The sequence below is a fragment of the Anolis carolinensis genome, chromosome 1, assembly GCF_035594765.1.
Source record: "Anolis carolinensis isolate JA03-04 chromosome 1, rAnoCar3.1.pri, whole genome shotgun sequence".
Taxonomy (NCBI): Eukaryota; Metazoa; Chordata; class Lepidosauria; order Squamata; family Dactyloidae; genus Anolis; species Anolis carolinensis.
Window position 1 is genome coordinate 289,094,199 of NC_085841.1, and position 25,549 is coordinate 289,119,747.

The 25,549-nt window shown below is 38.4% G+C and overlaps 1 protein-coding gene across 1 annotated transcript in view; it reads right to left on the reverse strand.

The window, feature by feature from the left end:
- Window positions 1-260: 260 nt before the first annotated feature.
- Window positions 261-25,549, reverse strand: part of zdhhc13 (zinc finger DHHC-type palmitoyltransferase 13) — a 49,751-nt gene continuing 24,462 nt past the window's right edge. Inside the window, exons 5-17 of the mRNA XM_008106094.3 lie at window positions 16,946-17,090; window positions 15,883-15,947; window positions 15,355-15,517; window positions 13,832-13,957; window positions 13,018-13,151; window positions 11,714-11,814; window positions 10,357-10,481; window positions 8,539-8,601; window positions 5,696-5,789; window positions 5,040-5,123; window positions 4,225-4,382; window positions 1,851-1,948; window positions 261-887 (exon numbers count right to left, since the gene is read on the reverse strand). Of these exons, the coding sequence (XP_008104301.2) occupies window positions 755-887; window positions 1,851-1,948; window positions 4,225-4,382; window positions 5,040-5,123; window positions 5,696-5,789; window positions 8,539-8,601; window positions 10,357-10,481; window positions 11,714-11,814; window positions 13,018-13,151; window positions 13,832-13,957; window positions 15,355-15,517; window positions 15,883-15,947; window positions 16,946-17,090 (1,489 nt within the window). The 3' untranslated portion in view covers window positions 261-754. The remainder of the gene's footprint in view (window positions 888-1,850; window positions 1,949-4,224; window positions 4,383-5,039; window positions 5,124-5,695; window positions 5,790-8,538; window positions 8,602-10,356; window positions 10,482-11,713; window positions 11,815-13,017; window positions 13,152-13,831; window positions 13,958-15,354; window positions 15,518-15,882; window positions 15,948-16,945; window positions 17,091-25,549) is intronic.

Consider the following 25,549-nt stretch of genomic DNA (forward strand, 5'->3'; position numbering starts at 1 on the left):
AGGTTCTCACTTAAGCTGTCATAATTCTTTAATAGCATTCCAGCTGCAAGCTCTGTTGGTTTAGCTCCAGCTTGAACCTCGGGGTGCAAATACCCTTGGTTTGTGTGAAGCATAGCTGTCATCACTTTACAGCTGCATACAAGAAGACTTTTCTGTTAGATCTTAAGAAACTGAACAATCAACCAAATTCTGTGATTAGTGTACTTATTATTCAGTGTAAAATATGATACTCCTTGAACATTTCAAAAGCCAGCAAGAAATACAAAATAGATCTAATTTAATAAATGTGAGCATAAATATATTGGATCAGAGCAGTCTTTATACACAGATTTACAATACAGAGAGAAGTCACTAAAGCTTACAAATTGAGCTTCATATACTGAAATATTTTGACATTTCAAAACATCTTTTATTTTCTTTAATCATCAAGGCTATATATCAAAGGGCGGGCATGTATGAATAATGTACAGGACTTTCAGATTGCTTTATTTTTTAAAAGACTCCTTTCTATTTTTAAAAAATTATTTCACAGTTCTATTTCCTTTCAAATGAACAATCTGAAAATGACATTAGAACTACAATTGTCTTTGCATTATCTATTTTAATACAGTTTATACATGTAAACATTACTTTCTTCCCAAAATAGAAATGAGAGCTATAGCAAAGGAAATACAAATTGTATTATATTATGTACAGCATATTACAATTTTCTATAAGCTTCCAGCATATCCCAAAGATCGGGTGAAAGTTTTCCTCACACAGTGTTCCACTCTTTCAGTGAGTGAAATCTTAGCGTGTATTGCTTAGTCCAGTCAATTATGTTAGGCTTGAACATCCCAAAGCATCTGCACTGAAAGAAGTCTGCAATGTTCTGGAGACATCCATGGCTGGGAAAGAAGGAAAAACATAAAATAAAAATGAAAAAGTCTTGTTTCATTTATTTAAAAAAGATGGAGATATATTAGATTTACTGAGCCCCAATGAAAATGCCTTCCAAGGACCAATTCTATGATTTTCTCTGTGGAACAATTACATGATGAAATGAACTGTCTGTTTGTGGGACCTGTGCCTCAGTGTAGAGCTATATCCATATATTCCTCACATGGAGGAGGAGGATCCTATTTCTATAGGAATGTGGCTTAGCAATAGCCCCTGTATACTCCTATGGTCTTCAGAGGGGTGAAGGTAGGAGTGGAAGTACAGCATTTATCGTCTGAAGAGAAATTTATCAAAATCTCTGCTACAAAGCATCCCACAAGTTTCCAGAGCAGAGTTTGAGGACATGCAACATCTTACTGTGTCAGCAGAAAACCTGCAATTGCTTTCACATACAGTATTACATTCTAACTTTTCCAGTATACAGTGGTGTGAATCTACTTTTTTTCAGGATCATACAGTAGCAGCAGCAGAGAACAGCATATAACATCTGCTGGCTCTGAGCAATCTATTTCTCCATTGCCTGCCTTCCTTTGTGGCCACTGCACAAACTTTTCCATTCTGCCAGCCCTACCTACTTCAGAATAGCTACACTAGTGTAATGCAACAAGATTATGGTCTAAACCTTGTGTTAAAGGTTGCCTCTCCCTTCTCACAAGTATTGTATGTTAAGCCCAAAGTCAAAATTCTAAACCCTTCAAAATTTATATATAACACATAAAAAATATCCAGGATAAGCAAGTGAAACAGATTTTAAATAGCAATGTCAATTTATCCTCTTTCCTATTTTAGAACAAGAGATACAAAAACACTATCTTATGTTATAATGCGTTAAAATTATATTACCTGATCAGCAATTCTCTTATTTTGTAAAAAAGAAAAAAGAAAAAAAGAAAGAAGCCAATATTACTTACTTATATGGTGTTTTCCTGAGCGAAACAGGATGCTTTGAACGCTTATTCTGCTTCCAGAGAGTAATTCTCTCATGAGATGTCAGTCCAAGAAATATAATCTTGAAAGAAAGAGATAAAAAGAGAAAAATAAACTAAAAATCAATTCAGTAAGGCTATCAAAAGAAATTAAGCATCATCTAATTTATTGTTGAAGACTTTCACGGCCAGAATCACTGGAGTGTTGTGTGGTTTCCAGGCTATGCTAGCATGCTGCTAGAACACAGCCATACAGTTCGGAAACCACATAACATTCCATCACTTAATGTGCCAGGGGTATCCATAATAAATTAAGAAATGCCATGCATTTTAATCAAGCCACATCAAACAAACAAATTTCAACTTAAATGGAAAATGGAAGAGAAGGAATTAAACTTATTGCTGGTGTTTTATGGTTTCAAGTTGTTCTGAACTATGACAACCCTTAAAGCAGACCTCTCATGAGGTATCTTTGAAAAGTTTTGTTCAGAAGGAGTTTGTTTTTTGCCTTTCTCTGAGGCTGAGAGAGTGTGATTTATTCATTGTCACCCAGTAGGTTTCCATGGCCCAGCAGGGATTGGAACCCTGGTCTCCAAAATCTAAGTCCAACCCTCAAATGTATCTAAATAAATGTGAGAAAAGCTAAAAGTTTCACATAATGAATCTTATGCAGTGGATTTTCTTTTCTTTCCATGTCTTCTTTGAATTAACTATGGAGCCACACTGGCTTTTTCAGATATTTTCCATTTTTTCTTTTTCTATAGGATTGTTTGTGACTGTTTTCTGTAATTCCTTCTTCAAGAACCTCCACTCTTTCTGGGTATCTTCATCCTTTAGCATGTCTAACTAGGGGACTCTGCCCAATATTTCCTTAAACTTATTAAAAACAGTAATCCAAGGCCTGTATTTGCCTATATCTTTCTTTTTCAATAGCAAATTTTAATAAAGCATGGTCATTTCTCCCCAAAGTATTGATTACTTTGATTCCACGAATTCTTCCACAGTGGTTATATATCAATCCCCACCTCTTCTTGGTTTGGTGGCCTGGAGTAAACTCCCATCATAATTTTACATTTATTTATTTCTCCATTCATTTTTCCCTAAATGCTCTCATCTGGTCTAATCTGATCACTCTCATATGTTTTTATACCAGAGAACTTTGTCTTATAATGGCAATCATGGGAGGCATCCGACCAGGTCTCAGTTATACCTGTAAAGTCATATTTACTTTCCTGTACTAGCACCATAAGATCCTCTTGCTTGTCAAGTCCAAGTAAACAGTCTGGAGAAAAATATAGACCTTATTTGTCAGCTCCAAATAAATAGTTTTAGGGACATAGTATGGCCTCATTACAGGTTCAATATCCACAGTTTTGTTTACCTATATTCCAAAAGATACCCCCCCCCCGAAAGGTTTGTGGGTCTTGTTAGGTCCTCCAGTGAGTCTATACTATGTTTCTGGCACACATTTAATGCAAATATAGAATTCTCCATATTATCTATGGTTTCAAGTGGTCCACAGAGGTTCTTGGAGAGTAGTCCGCAAGGACAGGGGGGGGGGGGGGGGGTTACACTGTATAGGCCTGAATCCAACTGATCATTCCCAACTAAAATAGATTTATTGAATCAATGGAATTTACATAAATATTGACTGTCCATTCAACGCGTGTCTCCACTTGGAATTCAGGCAATTGATATCTTATATTAATATACATGCCAAGCCCACATTCATAACCTATTTATTTCTTCCTTCTTATTTCACTCCTCTTTTCTTCACTTTCTTTGAATTAATGGCTGGTATTCTGTTCATTATTTAGGAGGCTGTAAGCTAAACCAATAACTTTTAGGATTTATGTTTACAGCATCAATGACTGAACATGACCCTCAAAGCCTATCTTTTAACCCAGAAAATGCTCCTACTGAAGGGTTCCTGAGCTGCTGCAGACTGGGGCATTGGGAAACAACTGCAGTGCTCTCCTAATTGTGGGGTGTGTTGATGGAAGCAGTTGAGGCAGAACCCCACAAGGTCATTCCAGCTGTCTGTTCTCAATGCATTCTGTGATAGAGAGATTGCTGTAGTCCTTATTCCCCAGTTCCTGGATGTGCAGCACCTCAGGATCCTGGCTGGGTTAAAAGATAGGGCTTTGGGGGAGGATTAGCATAGGTAGGAGTACCTATGCCACTGGAAGCTCCATTGCGGTAGCAACTTCTGCTGGTGCAAGTTTTTGGCCAATATGTTTAAAATTCAATTAAAATTATTTTAAAATGTTAATTACGTATATGCAGCACTAATCTAGACTCCTGAGGAAAAATAACTAAAGTAAAATATTATTAAGAATTAAATAAAACCAAACAGTACCTGGTAAAGCTGGAGGACTAGCAGCAATGTAGCCCATGAAGTATGAAAACATACAATAGTGAAAATGTACAACACCCAAGGAGAACAAGACACAATCTGCGTGAATGAAGTCCATGCTCCATCTTGCTGGTATGTTGTTGTGCAGTGTTCTGACCAATCTAAGAGAAGATATATTTAATATTAACTTCAATAATGAATTGCTTTAAAAACTGATAGTAGAGAACTACGTAGAAAACCCAGTTTGTAAATTTTCTCAGTTTATTTTCCACACTTTAACTAACCTACAAATAATGGAAGGTGCAGCTCCCTTATTGTGCCCAGGGTCAACATGCTTTCTATAGCAAAATTCTCTGAACTGAGCATAAAGATGTATCCTAAGATATTGTTCTATATGTACAGGATTTTCTTTGTTCTACTGCCTTTTTCTCTAACTTTGTGCATGAATGCACATGACAAGCTTCCAGTGTGTAATCACCCTAAGTAGAATTTGAAAGGGGTCCAAACATCATCACCTCCTGTTGATAAAAGCCATATTTCCCCACTGCTTTTATAATCTTTTTATCAGAAAAATAAATTAAAGAAGGAATGAATGAATAACAGCACAGTGTTTTTTGTTGGGCAGAACTAGAAGCAATTTGTCCAGGAACACTTTTTCTTGAATACAATTCTTCATATCCCAGGATAGAATTCAAGCTCACTAATATTTTAGCCAGAGAATGATGCAGTATGAACTTCTGAATGAAGTACCACACAAAGGGGAACAGCACACATTAGTTTCTAGCAAAATGAATAGTAAAATAAGAACAAATACATACACAAAATTGTTCCATATATAGCCCAAATATTCACAATTGTCAGGAAGATGAGAAACAGGAGGAAATAAGAATGATTGCCAACACCTAGAACATAAAATGTGAAGGAAGATCTATTTCATTTGCAGTCATAGGACAATATTCCCCCTCCAGCAACCACATCCACTCCCAAAACATGGTGATTTTAAGACATTCAATATATGAAAAGCTGAGCATAACATAGTTTTTTTGAGTGTGTTAAAGAACTATTAAGAGACAGATATGTGTAGTGCAATCATATCTGTTTTCTGTGAAGAAACTTCCAATGTAATCAGTGAAGTGTATCTAAAAACATGTGTACAGTACTGCAGTTTAACACTACAATTATGAATTCATAATAAAACTATAATTCATATACAATGTGTCAAGCTGAGATCTTTAAACAATGTCTAAGCTGTGCAAATGCAATTGAAAACTACTGTGTAAATGCCATTCAGAACTACTGTGCTCTTGTACTGCAATATATGGAGCTGAACTTTTTTGCAGTTCCCTTTGGAGCTTGTCAACATTCCTTCACCTAACACTCAACTGCTGATCATTCTTTGCATACTCCATCAAGAGCTCTCCTTTCAGAAACTTTCCTGGCACCAATATTTCTTGTTTGGCTAAAATAAACTCACCTATGCACTGTCCAACCCAAATGCAATGCTGATCATACCGAGCAACACATGAGTTGCATGAATGGCAGTGAAAGGATCTCAAAGGTTTTTTCACCTGGTAAATAACAGAGGAGACAATAACTCATGGTCCAAACAATATATTTACTCATGGCATTTTCAAACACTAGATTACTAAAGCAAAGGCATTACTACTGGCTCACTAACAAGACACCAAACACCCCCAAAATAATCCCAAATTTGGTTGGTTAAAGTCATGGTTTGGACTAGTAAAACATGTGTGCACATGCAAAATAACAACAGCAACAAAACCCAACAGCACTTCCATGTGTGAATAGAGAAGAGAAAGGCCACATATACTGTTTTGAAGATCTCCAGCTGGGATTATTATTGATATATAGAGAAGCTTGAAATGTTTCTAGTGAGAAAGTAAGCAGTCTTCTGTATTTTTCTGGGTCCAAGCGCAGATGATAATGATAGTAATATAACAATTGTTGATGTTGTTGTCATTTCTCACCTGCCAATCCACAGGGATCGAAGTGAGCGAACAACAACATATTAAACACATAACAAACTAAAATATCACACAAACTCTGTAAAGGTGCCAGATCCTATCTGATATTGGAAGCTAAGCAGGGTTAATACTTGGATGGGGCATCACCATCCATATTTCTAAATTTATAATTTTAAAAATAAAACCTATTGGTAGTCCCAACTAAAGCAGATCTATTAAATCAACTGCCAAATGATGACTCAATGTTTATTTAAATCACAGTGATTCAATGAGCTTACTCTACATGAGACTATCAGTAGGATTCAGGCCTTAAATGTTAACGCAGAAGTTGCTACACTGTAATACCTACTTCATCTTTCTCTGAAATTATTTAAAATTAAATTAAATATTTTATTTGTAATTGACAATAAAAGACTTTTCTTTTATTGTGGATATTGTGAATATTGTGGATTTATCAGTATTTTTGATATTTACAAAATGCTTTCTAGAAATCCAAGTAGTAACTAATAGGAAGCCAGTTTTGTTAAATAGGCTTTAGTGGCCAAAACATATGGATTTCTTATCCAAACCAAGTACAACTCCATCTATCCAAGATTAAATCACTCTCTCTTTTTTTTTTAAAGAGAGAGATTAAATATACAGATAAAGAAAGTAAATGCAGACCTGTGTCAGCAAGTAGGCACCAACAAATTCTCAGAAACTATTCTACTGTTGTTGACCTATTGCTGCTGAAGTCTTCATGCTAAAATGTGAAACCATGAGCTATTATGTCAAAACAGTAGCTCCTAATATTGAGCTGCAAGAGTATTACCACTATATAAAAACTATTAATGAAGGCACAAAAACATGTTTCACAAACCTCTAGAGAGGCGATTACCCAATTCCTCTATAAACCAGAATTCCTGGTCTATAATTGCTATTACTTGTGAACTCTCTAGAGACATCTAACCAGTTGGCCACTAGAAGGAACAGCTTAGTGCACAAGGAGAGCTTTTTGTGTAATTCAGCATCCCTCTTATGTTCTTAAAGCACTTACTGTGCAATCCCACATTTTCCTGTCAGAGAAAGACTGTCTCCTTTATATGTAGCTTTATGACCTCATCACACAACTAATTTTTAGCGTCCTAGGATGCTGCTACCCAGTTAAGCAACAGTCCTCACTTCTGGCATGGCTTTGTTGCTCAACAGTGGCAGCAGCATAGTAGGACGCTGTGCTGCCAACACAGGAGCCTCCGTGTTCCATTTGGAACAACAAGACTACAGTGGGGACGACAAATCCCCATGTACAATGGGGATTGCCCTGCTGCCCTGCCGATTCACCATGGAGGATGGCAAATTGGCACAGGGGACCTCATAAATGTGATAAGATTCTTAGCCAGGAAGAAATCATGCAAATGGACCCTTAGCTTGCATCACCAACTGTACTTGGACCCTATTAAAACAGATGATGAATGGGAGAGAAACATATGTTTTAGAATATCTGTATTTTTCTGTATGAGCCTGCTTGAGCCTTTGGCATTTTAATTTCTGTGGACTTTTTAGAAGTTATGTTTTTAAAGAAAGGCCATCAAAGATGCAGTGGTACTGTTATAATTGTACTGTTTTCAAAACTGCTTTCTATTACTTCTGATTATATAATGGAAACATAGAATTGGAAGGGGCCTCATGGGCCATCAAGTGCAACCCTCTGCTCAGTGCAGGATCTTCAGCTAAAGCATTCACAGCAGGTAGCTGTACGGCTTCTCTCTGAAAACATCCAAAAAAGGAGACCCCACTACTTCTCTAGGCAACTGATCTAACTCTTCCAGTAGTTCCAATGCTTTCCATAATCTTTCATATTGTTAACAGTTTAACTCCATCTTAATGGTGATACTTTGTATATTTTAACAATATTCTAATTTGAGTCCTGGTTTTGGAGAAAGGCTAGGTCCAAGCAAATTAAAAACAACAGCAATAATTTTAATAGAATAATCCTGTTTTCAGATCTATATACACATGTCAACATATGAGGATACAATCTCATGAAAGAAAATTCTCTACATGTGTATGCACACAATTCCAGTATATAGAAAACTGTGTAAGCAATTTCTTATAGAGTTGGTCCTCCATATCTACAGATTCTATGTTCATGCATGGTTTGAAAATATTCCAAACAAACCAATAATACAAAAAACAAAGCTTATATTGCCATGTTATATAAGGGACATCCCTGTATGAGATTTCAGCATCCATGGATTTTGGGATCTGTGGGAGATCTTGGAAACAAATTCTTGCAGCTCCTAGAGCTTCTTGTATATGTAATTAAAAAACATCAATAGGAGACTTGACTTACAAGACAAGATGTGCAAAAGGTTCTGAAATCCAAGGAGCCAGTTTCTGCAAGGTTAATGATATTCTGAAAAACAGATGAGATTTGATAAGCATTTTTATTTTTAAGGCCCTAAAGATGGCCATATTTTTATAACTGTAAATTCTTAGCACTATCTTGGACACTTTTTTGTTGTTAATGAGAGTAAGTCTTCAAAATTCATCTTCTCTCTTTCCGTCCCATCCTGTATTTCCATCTTCTCCATTTCAGTTTTCATTGTGGTATTTAATACATGTTCTATTATCCTTCTTATACTTTTTTACATTACAGTTGTACAGACCTAAGTGTTTGTTCCCTTTTAAAATATTTTATATCTTATGCCCAGTACATGACTAGGTAATACTCCACCCCACCCTAATACCAAAATAGCATAAGATATTAAATTCTAAGGCTACGTAAGCCTAAAATCCTGCAATGTGGGATACTAGTGCACTTATCATATTGTGATGACAGCTGAGATTTAAGGCTACTCGAGCAGGAAAACAGTTTACTCATCCCTGCCTAATTCTGTATAGATTGCTCTGGGAAGTACATTATTTAACTCTTCCTTCCAGGATACTTGAAGACTTTAATATTAAATGTGACTGTTTGGAAGGTTGATTAAGTAGGCTCGAAGGGTTTTTTTTTTTTACTAATATATCCTGGGATTCCTTTAGGCCTACAATGCTCAACCCCCTGAAGGTTTACAGAACACAGAGCTTAAAAGTTTGGGATTACATTTAGGAGCTGTGTACTTCACAATGTACATCCCCTAATACTAATCTTTTCCCCATGATGATATAACTGTTGGAAGCTTAATCAGATCACTTTCTCCAGCTCCAATCACTGCATCAGGGGATGTTGGCCATCACATTACTATGATGACAGTGACAATGATGTGTCAAGATGTCCCAAATTACACTGCTCATATTTCCCAAACTACACTGGAAGTAAAGTATGTTTATAACCATAAACATACAAAGACCCCTTTCAGCCAAATGTAAGGATAGGAGGAGGCATAATGCCAACACAGAAATTATCCTCAATATGGTGATGAGCTTAGTCTTCAGCTTATCCCTGTGTGACAAACACAAGTAAATATATTGCTATTTCTCTGAAATATTGCTAGTTTTCTTTGCCACCTACACACTCAGGTATATTTTAATAGTGAGGCTTTAGACCACATTTCATGCACTTTTTAGATAGGCAACATTTTGTGACACAATAATTCAGTTTTACTAGCAAAGATAGCTTAAGCCAAAGCCTTATAAAAGAAAAGGACATAAATTGTAATAACAAAATGTATGAGGACACAATGTATCTCATGAAAGCCTTTGATTTATATTTTTAAAAATATGATTTGTTGCTTATGTCACATAGACTCAGAGGTCTCTCATAATATTCACGCGACACACCTACACACAACAGCTGACACACAGTTTGGAAAGCTCTGCTTTAGACTATCTGGGAAAAATTATAATAAACTACTAATGTTCAAGTTCTAAATAAAATTGGTAGTCTACCACAATGTACCACACTGTACTATTTACTTTTGTATTGTGCTTTTTAAACTTGACTAAAGTGTGGGACTGTTAGCCGCCTTGAGTCTCCATGTGGAGAAAGGTGGGGTATAAATAAAGTTAATAATAATAATAATAATAATAATAATAGTCCCTAGACACACTGAATAACTGGGATTCATGTAAGTGTTGACTCACCATTGAACAATTAATTCAATATATCTACTCTACTTGGGATTACTAATATAATTCAGGCAAGGAAATAATGGCAGAATGCAAATACCTTTTTAATCTCCTCTTCTGTAGATTTAATGTATCCAGGATCCACTCTGACAGTTTTGTAGAAATAATAAAAAAGACCCACTATACCAAAAAAGAAAGGAAGCTGAGAAATTGTGGTTGGAAAATGTGACCTCTAGTTAAGGAAAATGTTTTTCATCACTATCTATTGCTGTAAAAGAACAAAAAATCAACCTAACAACACAAAAATGCTTCTTATATCATGCTTCAAAGTTAAATGCATGTACAGCCAATGTAACGTAAAAAACAAAGAACTGTAATACTTCACCTTAGAAATGTCTATCAGACTTCATGTGATTTTCCGTAAGATTAGATATGGGAATTCAAATTTGAAATATCACATTAACACCAATCAATCACAGGCACCAAAACTTAATTTCCATCAAAATATGAAACTGTATAAATTATACAATACTGGATAAAAGCAAAGATATATACCGTAGGTTGGATGAGGTTTCCAACTTCTGCCTGAAAAAACCATTACACATCACTGGTAATGATGTGTAATCTTTAAAATCAATTAAAGACATTAAAAAATCTTCATGCAAATATATTGTGTTCTTCATCTTATTTAGCATAAGATCTTTTAGTTATTAAGATATCTGAAAGAAATATATTGATGAACTGACTGTGGCATAGCTATGAAACTGACAGTTTAATGGGACCATAGTACAATGAGCTAGCAAATGCTAACCTCATGCATAATCACTTCATCTTTATATATATGTTGAGATCAAATCTTTCTCAGCTGTACCCTAAATTTCCTTCTTTACCTGATATACAACAATTTTGTATTTATGAGATGGAGGCATGGTAAAAACCACTTGACTTCTTCCACCAGAAATTGAACAATTTTAATGCCACCAACAACCTGAGATCATGATGATGATTATTATATCTAGCCTTTTTACTGGTTTGGGACTCAAGATAGCTTACAATAGATAAGGTCAATTCAAATGTATATATTTCAATTAAGTCGTAATGAATTTTGTGACATATAACTGGATTTAGTGAGATTGCAGTTTAAATTGCTCTTCTATCTGTTTAGACTTGGATCCTATCTCCATTGTGCATATATCTGGAAAAAAACCCTGAAATACAGAAAACTTCCAGTCCAAAGCATTTTAGATAAGGGATACCCAATATCTCTTTCTGTGTTTTTTGACTGCCAAACATGTTATCATAGAAGTAAACAATTCTGGTAATTGGTGGCTAGGTTTTTTAAGGTCAAGATCTCCATGAACCATCTCTTAATTTTTACATTCAAAGTCATTATACTAGACATCAGTTAATGGTTCATGGGATTCTAACAGACCAAATTTACCAAAGAAAAAGGATATCAGGCAGGAAATAGATGAAACAGGTCCATGATATCCAGAAGAGAGAACCAAGCATAAATGCTACTGGGAAATATTTTAGCTTGTTATATCCTATGAATAACCTGAAAATAAAATTTCAAAAATATTTCAAGTAGTATTTCACATGCAAACATTCAAAATAATATTTCAATGTGCTAAGTACAGTAGATTGATTTCTTATATTAATTTTTAATGAAAATATATTTCTGCTAGTTGAGGTACTTGGTAATATGATGACACTCAAAAGATAAGCCACAGTTCCCTCCGGTTTTACTAACTATTTGGAAGATCCCATAGGTCTTTAGGATTATATATCATACAAAATGGTGGTTTCTTCTAAAATGAAAGCAGATTTCATTATCTTCCTGAATACAGGGTCAAGAATTTTGAAGGCATCTTTAGGCTGAATAATGCCATAAAAAGAAGCCCTCAGCTTCCTCTTATAGCTCAAATGGGCTTTACTGAGTCTCACAAAAAACCTCTAAGTCTTCAAGTGAACAAGAAAAGATTATCAGGAATTTCAATAATGTTTGAATTATTTGACACATTATCATTTTCCTATGTGAAAAGGCTTTCCAAAGTGTATGTAATGTAACCTTCAAATTTTTAAAATAAAAAACCATGCAATTTATCAAAAGAAAATTTAGAAAGTCACAGACAACAGCCCTTTATCATTGCAAGTACACACAGAAGAATATGAGTGTGATTCTCACACATGATATGGGTGTTTCATAATATGGATGCAGTTTCTATTAAGTTAAATCATAATATTTGAAAAAAATAACTTTCTCTATATTCTTCTGTGTGATCACACTTAGGATGCATCAAAAACAGTTAAAGAGACTTGAATCTTATGCATGAAAAGAGCTGCAGCTCATCACTGATCATTTAAATCAGGTGAATCAACTTCAAAAACCCCAGGAGAAAGTCTTAAACATTAAATCAAGAGGATTCTGGTCCAGGTCCACTTTTTAATTGGTTGGGGAACTTCAGGGCCTCATCGTCTCCTCAGAATAAAATATCTGTTTGTGGAAACATCTAGGAATGAAACTATTCATTTTAGGGAATTAGATTTGTGGGCTGCAAAACAGCTCTTTTTTCGGGGGGGGGGGCATATGTCCATCAGCTACTTTATAACTAAACCACAGCTCTATATTTTGTTTGAGTATTTGTGCTTAGAACTTACAGAATTCATCTTGTGAGTTTCCAGGAATACATACTCTCCAACAAAATATATTGGGGGTTTTGTAACTGATAAATAAAACCAAAGCACTAGATTTTCCTACCTTGCAAAGACAGACAGAATAGCAGATAGGAAGAGTAGCAAGCTTCCTTTCAAAAGCCAAGAATCTGAATTTAAATCCACTACGTATCCTATGGTCCATATCAACACCAATGACGAGACAATCAGCAATAAGAACTGTAACAAAATAAGATAAAACGTCATTCATTATAACATATAATGGTGAGTGTGTGTGTGAGAGAGAAAATCTTAAACAAGCAAAAAATAGCAGTTTTGAAAAGGACCAAAGAATTAGATTTTACATAATTGTCAATGCATCTGAACAAACCCTGATTATTAAACTCTGGGTGAGAATGGTACTTTTTTGATGGCCAGTTGAAAATGAAAGAGTTCAGAGTGAAGAGCCCTTTCGCTCTTCGCCCTTTTGTCTTTCGGCAAAACTGACAGAATGGCTTTTTTCTACATCTGACATCACTGCAACTGAGATGGTTCTGGTCAAGTGCTACTACAATGCAAAAAGCCTACCTGAATGAATTCTGGATTCTACGAAAGCTAACAGAATCTTTCCAAGGTTTGTTCCTGTTGGATCTGGTGACTGTGCTTCTAATAGCACACAAATCCTATACAGGATTTCTATTCTACCTGCACTCTTTTCTTAGCTTTCTCAGCTCTGTGCTTCTTACTATCAATTTCAGTGCTAAATCCCTTTCCCTTTCAGTGCCAATAAATCCCTGTAAGATCAAATTCTGTTTAACAGACAATTACAGTCTACTAATCTGGGTGAATGGCATCCTTCAATCAAATACATTTTAAAAAGTGCATTGCTACATGCCAAGAATTGGGCCAGTGCAAGTTACCTCATTTTTTTCCACAACTCTCAGAAACCTCGATGTTCTTCTGGCTCTCGTTCTTTCTTCTTCCGAAAGCAAGTGAATTATTAAGCGATTTTTAGTTTGATGTGCAAGATCAAGTGGTCTGTATCCCTGTAAAATGCATATTTTAATACAAATGTGGAAAAGATCAAAAATGGTTATGTGGTTATTTCTTTTTAAAGTCCAACTAACTTGTTGCTCCTAAGACTTGCACTAAAGATGGAATTATTCTAATGATATGTCACAAAAATATGGTGTTCTTTTTAAGCTGATAAGCCTATAAAATGCTTTAAACCTGAGGGAATTACAAAGATGAACAGATATTTTATCTTTATGCAGACAAATCCAATTATAAGAAACTGGTAGACCATTATTGTATCAGCGCTAATTATAAATAGATGATACAATTATAACAATCAATTTATAATTAGCGCTGATACAATACAATAAGTGCCACACAATCATATTTCCAACTAAAATTTAAATTATGTCATATTGTAGTCCCAAGGGATAAACGGAAAGCTTAAAATGGGAAAATATCTGAATTATTCTGAAATATACAATAGGAACATTAAAAATACAGACTTAATGCTTGTTCACAGGCCCTTTAAGTATTCATTTCGATACAAGCTCTTAAGACATTATACCTTGATAAATTATTAACATCAAAGTCCTAGACATATTAAACTGCCCCAAATTAAACCACAAATTGAAACATTCACATGAGGAGACCATAAAAGGGACACTTTTGTAAAGACGAAGTGTCCTATTCATTCTAATATGGTCTCTCTTTCCCACCTGCATAAGATCATTATCCCTTTCAGAAAATCTTCCTCTTACTGACTTTCCCTTGAGTACTGTCATGTTTTCAACTTAATTCCTTTTTTTCAAACAGAGAAAGCCTCCAGATGAATGAAGTATACTACTTTTTCCAAAACAATAACAACACTAATAATCATCCAGCGGTTTGACCATGCTCATCAGAACTACTGACTTCTTCCATTCAAAGAGCATATCACAACTTCTAAAACAAAAGCAGTTTGTATTACAGTATAGTGTGTGCTATTCTTTTATTGTTTGCTTTATATTTTGAATACTAATTTTGAGAGCCCTATAGGCTAGAGTTTTTATTATTCCCACATTACAGAATGACACTGAGAGAAAAATAAGCTACCTGAAGCCATTTTTTGAAAAATCCTGTTTTGGGCTCTTTACAACAAACATTACCACTCAAATAATTATACTGTCTCGTTTCTCTTTATAAGATTGAAATATGTATATAGGTAAGTAATCTGGGTATACATACATTCAACTTCTAAGCATTGTACAAAGAGCAAAATGATCTATTATTGAGGAAATTAAAAAAACATTGTTGGAACTGTTATTCTGAAACTGAAATAAAAATGCTTTCACTACAGAAGGAAAAACAATATTGCCCAATATTCTAAAAACAAGTTGGTAATATTAATAGTCAAGGAAAATCTTAAGTGACAAAACCGAAATCATACCTTGGCATTTTTGATGTCCAGACTGGACCCAACTTCTAGTAATACATCTATAGCATTAACATTTTCTGCTGTAATCGCCCAGTGCAATGCAGTGTTCTTTTCTATGTTGTCTACAGCTTTGATAGAAGGATTAAACTTTAACAGAAATTTAGTAGGTTCCAGCCTTGATGGAAATAAAAGTACATGACGTGTTAATGAAGAAAAAAATCCCAAACTGCAACAAAAATAACAGTAAACAAATTATTCTATGAACTGTCATTCCCTGAAAAACTCCTGGAGAAGTAACCATGTTATATGGTCAAAAGAGAAAATACAATTAAGCGATTTAACAATCATCTGTGAACTGCTTTAGTAATAAATATGTCACTTATAATTTCAACCTGAAAGATTTATTTAACAACTTAAAAACCACAGAATTAAGGGTGCAGTTCCACATGGACTTGTTATGGTGAAAATGTCAATGAAATAAGTAGCTTTACTTCCAGGTGAATATTATAGGGCAGCATGTGAATTATATACATTACTCACCCAATTACTTTGTGAGATGATAGCATAAGAGGTGTTTGCCCATTGCGATCGGTTGTGTCGACACTCTAAAAACATAAAAATATATTAGGAAATGAAGACTAGGTATTTCAAGTTAATTTATGGCTTAATTACATTACATATTCATAGCTTAACAATATATTCATGCTGTGTGGTCCTTGCTTTGATTAATCTGTATAGATGCTATGCATCAATTATTCTCAACCAACTGGGAGTACTAAAGCTGCTCAATACAGTCTGGCAATATTGTTATCAAGGACTTCACCCTCAAAACAGACATATTTGTATGTATGGATAGCTGACATTTGGCTTTCATTTTTGTACTGTTTTAAGTGTTACAATATTATGTCAGACACATTAAGATATACAAAATGCTTACTCTGAAAGCAAAACATGTGTAAACATTTTAATAGACAACAACTGCTAGTATTAATATGAACACTTCCCAGTGTACTTTTGAGTCTTGCAAGATGTTGGTTCTTTCAGTCAAAATAAATGTTATCAGTGCTAAAAATGGGAAATAATAGCCATATATGGAACTGCCTTTTGCAATCTAGTGCCTTCCCAATGAGATGGACTGCAAAAACTCTCATGATGGGAATCCTTGATTCGAGTTTACTAGGAGGATACCAGGCGGGGGAAGACTGGTATGGAATCTCTTAAGAACTTGTGAATATGGCAGTCTAAATATTCTAGCAGATTAAAAAGAAAAACTCCAAAGCTGTAAATATTAGGGACTGTTATTAGGGCCAAGAATCTCAGAACCAGTAGTATATGAACAGCTAATCAATTTAAGTTGGAATATCAATATAGTTGGCAGTTCAACTTCTAAAGGGAATTTGAAGATGAAAGAGGCTCATCCAAAGGAGTGCTGTGACAGTTAATAAACTGTTTACGACAAGAAACAGTGATTGTTTGTACTAGTGAAATTATGAAGATGTGCACAACAGCACAGCAGGATACAATTAATCATAATGTTATTCCCAATCATCCACACCAAGCAAGTTATGACTATAAGATTTAATTTACTGTGCAAAAAACATACCTGACCCTTTGCTATGAGGTAGGCTATGATGGGCATGTGTTGAAAAAGTACTGCTAAGTGCAGACTACTATATCCTTCACCATCAATAAGAGTAGAGTCTGCTCCAAGTTTTAACAAAAGTATGACCATAGATAAATGTCCTTGCCTGAAAAGAGACAGAATATATTATTTGCAGAACACTACATATGTAGAATTTTTTTTAAAAAAAATTATTAAAAGGAGAACATGACATTAATATCAGTTAACTGTCTAGGCTGAAATGGAGAGCTGCATAAGGGTAGGGGACTGTGTTAGTCTCCCAGGAGACCTTAATGAACTCCTGAGGACAACAACCAACCTCCAAATGTGGTGTAAATGCCCTCCATTTGGGGGCATTCTGGAGCTATTTTGCAAAATGTTTTGAACCACTTTGAGGTTCCGGAAGCCATAAAAATATGTGCTACAGGGTTACATATTGCACACTTCTGCCCTAAGGTAAAGGTAAAGGTTTCCCCTGACATTAAGTCCAGTCGTGTCTGACTCTGGGGGTTGGTGCTCATCTCCATTTCTAAGCTGAAGAGCTGGTGTTTTCTGTAGACACCTCCAAGGTCATGTGGCCGGCATGACTGCATGGAATGCCGTTACCTTCCCGCCGGAGCGGTACCTATTGATCTACTCACATTTGCATGTTTTCGAACTGCTAGGGTGGCAGAAGCTGGAGCTAACAGCGGGCGCTCACTCCGCTCCCCGGATTTGAACCTGGGACCTTTCGGTCTGCAAGTTCAGCAGCTCAGCACTTTAATACACTGCGCCACTGGAGGCTCCTCACTTCTGCCCTAGACCTTTAAAAATGATTGGGGCAAACAAAGTTAATAGCAACTGAACCCATAAGAAAAAAGTTCTACTAGAAAAAATATTTCATTGAAGTGCCTCTGTAGCTCTGCCTCAAATAACCTCTTGTCAAAGAGAAGGTTATTGTAACTGGACAGTTTTCTGAAATGGTTGCACTATTGCCTCTTTAAAGATAGCTGGAACAACCTACTCATCCAATATTTGTTGAGGTAGATGCCTATTTCATTACTCAGAGACAACTACAGAGTTACTCAGGTTTCAAAGTTCTGCAGAGGGCACTCAGGAGTGGTAAGGGTGATGGACCAACCTTTCTTTAGCACTGCATAAAATGAGGATGTCAAGAGATTAAGTAAATAAGTCACATTATATTGAGTGAAAATGTAAGTGGAATTTCATTATTGAAATTTATACTAGTCTACTTTTGTTTACAATTAATAAAAAACAAAAAATAAAAATGAAAATAAGGAATTCCTTGGTCTGTGTGTGCAGGCCACTGCAACAGGTCTAAATCCCATGCAGAGGGGAACTGCTTCCATGAGACCAAATTTCACCAGGAAATTATCTGATCATGACAATAGGGATATTTTAATCATTCCTGTCCAGACCAACAAGAAACTAGATTAAAGGTTCCTGTCAAACCACCTGAATATGGAGACTTTCCCATGTCATCCACAACAACGTGAAGTCTTGAATTGGACCACTCAAGGCAGGGTTAACAATAATTTTGATCCTCCAGCACAATTATCCAGGGGTTTCCAGCACCAAACCATCTAAATCAGTTTGCATATGAAACTGTTAGGTATCATCACGGTTGACAAAATCCTTGATGAACTAAATCTTATTATGAAAGCAAGATGGCATTAAAGAGCAACAGCACGAGACTAGAGGGGGTATATTTCAGTATTTGCACAACAAGAACTCTTGCTGATTTTTGGAGATACAATAGAGTCTCCCTTATCCAACACTCGCTTATCCAACGTTCTGGATTATCCAACGCATTTTTGTAGTCAATGTTTTCAATACATCATGATATTTTGGTGCTAAATTCGTAAATACAGTAATTACTACATAGCATTACTGCATATTGAACTACTTTTTCTGTCAAATTTGTTGTATAACATGACGTTTTGGTGCTTAATTTGTAAAATCATAACCTAATTTGATGTTTAATAGGCTTTTCCTTAATCCCTCCTTATTATCCAACATATTCGCTTATCCAACGTTCAGCCGGCCCGTTTATGTTGGATAAGTGAGACTCTACTGTACATAGATTCAGTAAGAGGAACTGCCTGCAAATGGAAAGGGGGAGAAATCACCAAAGAAGAATTCAAACGAATAGCCAACTCCTGTAGGGAAAAGATTCGCAAGGCTAAAGCTCAAAATGAACTCAGGCTTGCCAGGGACATTAAAAACAACAAAAAAAGCTTTTTTGCTTACGTTGGTAGAAAAAGAAAGAACAAGGAGGCGATAGTGCCTCTGCGAGGAGATGGGGTGATGGTGACAGGGGACAGGGAAAAGGCAGAACTACTTAATGCCTCCTTTGCCTCGGTCTTCTCACAAAAAGAAAGAGGTCTTCAACCTCAGCAACATGTTATGGACAAAGGATTAGGGGAAATCCAACCCCAAATAGGGAAACAAGTTGTCCAGGAACATCTGGCCGCTCTAAATAAATTCAAGTCCCCAGGGCCAGATCAACTACATCCAAGAGTATTGAAGAAACTAGCTGAAATTATTTCAGAACCACTAGCAATCATCTTTGAGAGCTCCTGGAGAATGAGAGAAGTCCCAGCAGATTGGAGGAGGGCAAATGTGGTTCCTATCTTCAGGAAGGGAAAAAAGAACGACCCAAACAATTACTATCCGATCAGTCTCACGTCGATACCAGGCAAGATTCTGGAAAAGATCATTAAGGAAGTGGTCTGCGAACACTTAGAAACAAATGCGATCATCGCTAATAGTCAACACGGATTTACCAAAAACAAGTCATGCCAGACTAATCTGATCTCTTTTTTCGATAGAGCTGGGTCAATACAGGGAACACCGTGGATGTAGCTTACATGGATTTCAGTAAGGCCTTCGACAAAGTCCCCCACGACTTTCTGGCAAACAAACTAGTAAAATGTGGGCTAGACAAGACTAAAGTTAGGTGGATCTGCAGTTGGCTAAGTAAATGAACCCAAAGGGTGCTCACTAATGCGTCGTCTTCATCTTGGAAAGAAGTGACAAGTGGAGTGCCGCAGGGTTCCGTCCTGGGCCCGGTTCTGTTCAACATCTGTTATAGCTCAGCCATCAGGATCTGGCCCTCCACAAGAGATGGAGTTTGACTCAGATGCTGATTCAGATCTTGGGCCTCTCCAGGACTTGGATCAGAGCCCAATGGCTTTTCAGATGCCCGAAGTTGTGCTTCCAGAGGAACAGCTACTGTAATTGGGGAACATTCCGATGTTCACTCAAGGTTGGAATCTCCAGATGGAGTTGTTGCAGGGGAGGATGTGTCTTTTGATCGGAGACAATCTATTTCTGGACCAATCACAGTCTGGCTTCAGGCCTGGGTTCAGTACCAAGACGGCTTTGGTCGCCTTGGTGGATGACCTCCGCAGGGAGCTGGACAGGGGGAGTGTGACCCTGCTGGTTCTCTTGGACATCTCAGCGGCTTTCGATACCATCGACCATGGTATCCTTCTGGGGCGGCTCTCTGGGATGGGCCTTGGGGGTACCGCACTGCAGTAGCTCCAGTCCTTTCTGGAGGTGTCAGGACCCAGGCTGCAGAGCACCAATAACCATGCGCAGAGATCAGAATCTATCTAATATCTTTATTAAAGGAATATATAAAGTCAGTAAAAACAAGTGTAGAATATAGTTCAGGAGTAGACCTTTCAGGAAAGGTCAAATATAGTCCAGGAAAACAATGTCCAATATGTGATATTAAAGTCCAAAGTTATAATCCACTCCACCGAAACACACACTATTTGGCAAGCAATAGTGTGGGGAACTGTCCATAGTCTTTGAGGCTTAAGGTAAATCCGAAGGAAACTGGAAAACAAGGCTTGAATCTGAGAAGCAAGGTCCGTGGTTTAAAACGCAAGGCAAGGCAAGACTTGAAACTTGGCAAGATCACACTTGAAGCAAGGCAAACATGAATCAAGAACTGAGTCCATAGAAGTCCATGGTACAAGGCTGGGCTGGAAACTTGATCCGGGATCTGGGAACTGGAGTACGAAGTCTACACACGATCTCACTCCTCAAGCTGACGAATTGACTCCGCAAGGATTCCTTTGCGGGCAAACACCTATATAGGATCTTGTTTTCCCGCCAAGGAACACTTTCTCTGGGGAACAAGAAACGAAACCTAAACTGTGTCCAGATGCATGACTCCTTAAAGTTTCCCAAGGGAAACAGACTTAATCAGCTAATTGTCTGGCAGCTATCCTGGCGCTCCGGCGAGTCGCCTCTCGAGCGCCCCTATCTTGATTATAATAATCCCGGCGAGAAAATGGGGGAGATTTCTGCTCAAGGCTTGTTTGGCTGATTTCTGGTGGGCAAACATCTTGCAGGTGCAAGGGCTCCACTTCTGGCTGAAGCGGTGGGAAACCCAAGTTTTCCTCTTCATCTGCCTCAATAGTACCAGGAACGGGACTACATGGCCCATGAGTCATCACAGGAGGGCCGTTCCCAGTTGGTGAAGCTGGGGGATACCTGCTCAGACTCCTGGCCATTGACCTGTGGGGTCCCGCAAGGTTCTATTTTGTCCCCCATGCTTTTTAACATCTACATGAAACCGCTGGGAGAGGTCATCCGGAGTTTTGGAGTACGGTGCCATCTCTACGCGGATGACACCCAACTCTACTACTCCTTTCCACCTAAATCCAAGGAAGCCCATCCGATTCTGGAACAGTGTGTGGCCGCTATATTGGCCTGGATGAGGGTGAACAAACTGAGACTTAATCCCAACAAGACAGAGGTCCTCCAGGTCAGTCGTACGTCTGATCGGGGTATTGGGTGGCAACCTGAAGGCGCAGGTCCGCAGCTTGGGGGTCCTCCTGGATTCGGGGCTGATGCTTGAGGCTCAGGTGTCAGCCGTGGCCGGGAGGGCCTTTGCACAATTAAAACTTGTGTGCCAGCTGCGACCATACCTTGAGAAGTCTGATCTGACCATGGTGGTCCATGCCTTAGTTACCTCTAGACTGGACTATTGCAATGCCCTCTACATGGGGCTGCCTTTGAAGACAGCCCGGAAATTACAACTAGTACAACGTTCGGCAGCCAGGCTTTTAACTGGAGCGAATTACAGGGCGCGTTCAACGCCTCTGTTTAAGGAGCTCCACTGGCTGCCATTTATTTTCCGGGCCCAATTCAAGGTGCAGGTTATCACCTACAAAGCCCTAAATGGTTTGGGACCCACCTACCTTAGAGACCGCATCTCCCTCTATGAACCCACAAGTTCTCTTCACTCGTCGGGAGAGGCCCTTCTCTCACTCCCACCACCCTCACAGTCACGGTTGGTGGGGACGAGAGAGACGGCCTTCTCCTTCGTGGCCCCCCGGCTTGGAACTCTCTACCTAGAGAGATCAGGCAGGCCCCTACCCTCCTCTCCTTCCAGAAGAGCTTAAAAACCTGGCTCTTCCAAAAGGCCTTCGATGTTTAATTGTTGCTGGATTGATCTATCTGTCCATTCCATAATAGTCCCATTGTTGTTGTCTTGCCATTTTATACCGCACTTTATTGTCCATTCAACTGTGAAATTTCCTTCCCCATTTCGTAACTCTGCACTTTGTCTGGGATCTACGATTTAGTCTCCTGTTTTTAACACTGTATCCTGCTTGTTGATTTTAATGATTGTTTTATGGATGTTGATGTTTTATACTGGGATAATTGTTTTATTGCTTTGTTATTGTTATTTGTTTGTTTTATCGGGCTAGGCCCCATGTAAGCCGCCCCGAGTCCCTTCGGGGAGATGGGGCGGGGTATAAAAATAAAGTTATATTATTATTATTATTATTATTATTATTATTATTATTATTATTATTTCACAGATAGGAGTCGAAGGGAGATTGTAAGACGAAATAAACGCCTGGCTCTCAAGCGATTTAATGAGTAAACTTTCCCATGTGAAGCTGTGAATGTCCTGACTCTCATTGCTTGGTAGCCTTGAGATTTCCTTAAAGGGACCTCGCTCCCTGTTTTCGTTGCGGTGTCAACATTGCCATCCATGGGAGAAGCATCTCTGTTCCAGTCTCCTGATCCCTGCCTTGTTCCCGTGCTGTTTCCAGGATCCTCAGTTGAGGATTGTGCCTTCTGACTCTCGAGTATACCTTCCCTCGTTAATCCTGTTCCTGCTGCCTTCCAATGACTGCCTTTCATGTGGATTATAACACAGGCAAGAGACAAAACCTTTCCAATGCTAATTAGGGTGATTAACTGAAACATTAATGATGGCTTCCCAGTTACAAAGGACTCTTGCCACACCCTGGACTCTCCACAGATATATATTCTTTCCTTATCTTACGTAGTTTATTCCATACCTCACAACCTCTGAGGATGCCTGCAATAGATGTGGGCGAAACATCAGGGGAAAATACTTCTGGAACATGGCCACACAGCCCGAAAGACATACAACAACCCTGGATTATAACTAATGGATTTTACTGCGTCTTGTTTCTGATCCTCACAACTCCTGGCTACTAACTGACTTTGTCTCTTTGATGGATTTATTCGAGTCCTGTTTGTGGATTACAGTTTTATAAGACTTTGATAAACTATACTTCCTTCCTTAGGCAATCCCTCGTAGTTCAAGGATGATGGTCTTCCATCTGTGGGGTCTTAGGGTGGGTTCTTAGGTGACTGAGACCTATTTTTGATCTGCATGTTCTACCGCAGTGAGGACATCAGTTTCCAGGTAGAAGGCGGTCCCGGTCAGGGTTGGCTTGACGGGCCTTCCTCTTGGCACGTTTCTCCCTTAGGCCCTCTATTTGTGCCTCTTCGAACTCTGCAGCACTGCTGGTCACAGCTGACCTCCAATTAGAGCGCTCAAGGGCCAGGGCTTCCCAGTTGTCAGTGTCTATGCCACAGTTTTTAAGGTTGGCTTTAAGCCCATCTTTAATTTTTTTTCCCTGCCCACCAACATTACGTTTCCCGTTCTCGAATTCGGAGTAGAGCAACTGCTTTGGGAGATGGTGATCAGGCATTCGGACAACGTGGCCAGTCTAGTCGAGTTGATGGCGAAGGAGCATCACTTCAATGCTGGTGATCTTTGCTTCCTCAAGCATGCTGACATTTGTCTGCCTGTCTTCCCAAGAGATTTGCAGGATTTTTCTGAGGCAATGCTGATGGAAACGCTTTAGGAGTTGAGTGCGATGTTTGTAGACCGTCCACGTTTCACACACGTAGAGCAGGGTTGGGAGGACAATGGCTTTATAAACAAGTACCTTGGTCTCTCTACGGATATCCCGATCATCAAACACTCTCTGCTTCATTCGGAAAAATGCTGCACTCGCAGAGCTCAGGCGGTGTTGTATTTCAGTGTCAATGTTGACTTTTGTGGAGAGGTGGCTGGCAAGGTAGTGGAAATTGTCAACGTTTTCTAATGTGACACCATTGAGCTGTATTCCTGGCATTGCAGAGGGATTAGCTGGTACCTGTTGGAAGAGCACTTTGGTTTTCTCAATGTTCAGTGAGAGGCCTAGCTTCTCATATGCTTCGGCGAAGGTGTTTAGAGTGGCTTGTAGGTCTTCTTCTGAGTACGCACAGACTACGTTGTCATCGGCATATTGGAGTTCTATAATAGATGTTGTGGTGACCTTGGTTTTGGCTTTCAGTCTGCTGAGATTAAATAGCTTTGCCATCTGTCCGATAGATGATTTCCACTCCGATGGGAAGCTTCCCATCAACAAGGTAAAGTATCATTGCGATGAAGATGGAAAATAAGGTAGGGGCAATAACACATCCCTGCTTGACACCTGATTCCACCTTAAATGGGTCACTTTGGGAGCCGTTGCTGTCCAAGACTGTTGCCATCATGTCATCATGGAGGAGCCGCAGGATGTTCACAAATTTGTCAGGGCACCTGATTTTTTGGAGGATGATCCAGAGAGCGCTGCGATTTACTGTGTCGAATGCCTTTGCGAGGTCGATGAGCGTAGAGGCTGTATGCCATGGTTTCTTGGTCCGTAAATGATCTTTGTGGCTTTGAAAAATCCCTGAGCATCATGGGTATCAGCAAAGTGTTGGATTTCTTCAGCCTTCTTTGTCCACCAGATGTTCTTGAGTTCTCAAATTTTGCACTGGCATAGATCTTTTTCTTAGCAGCAAAGTTGGTGTCTCTCTGCCATGTTTGGAAGGCTCAATGGACCTTGTCGCGGTGAGGGGGCTTGCGTGTTCCAATGAACCTGCGGGCACAACCACTGGAGTCATGCACTCCCAGGAGGGGCCACAGGGGAGGATCCAGACCAAGCACAATCCGAAGATCCTAAGACCTCAACGGTGGAGCAGGCGGAGGATAACATGGTACATATTACAATGGCTGTGAAGGCAGAAGAAGGCTGCAACAGATTGAGAAGCCACTGTCGTTGTGTTAATCACACCACTGCTGGGACCTCACTCTGTGAAGACTGTGTGTTGACCGGCCGTGCACCAACCTCCACACATTAAAAAAAAAAATCACGCACAGGCGTCTTCCAAGAAAAATAAAAACAAACCAACAAAAGTTCCATGGCGATCAGCGAGTGGCGATGGGGACAGGACTGTGAAATCTGGAAGCCCCTAGTCACAGACTGG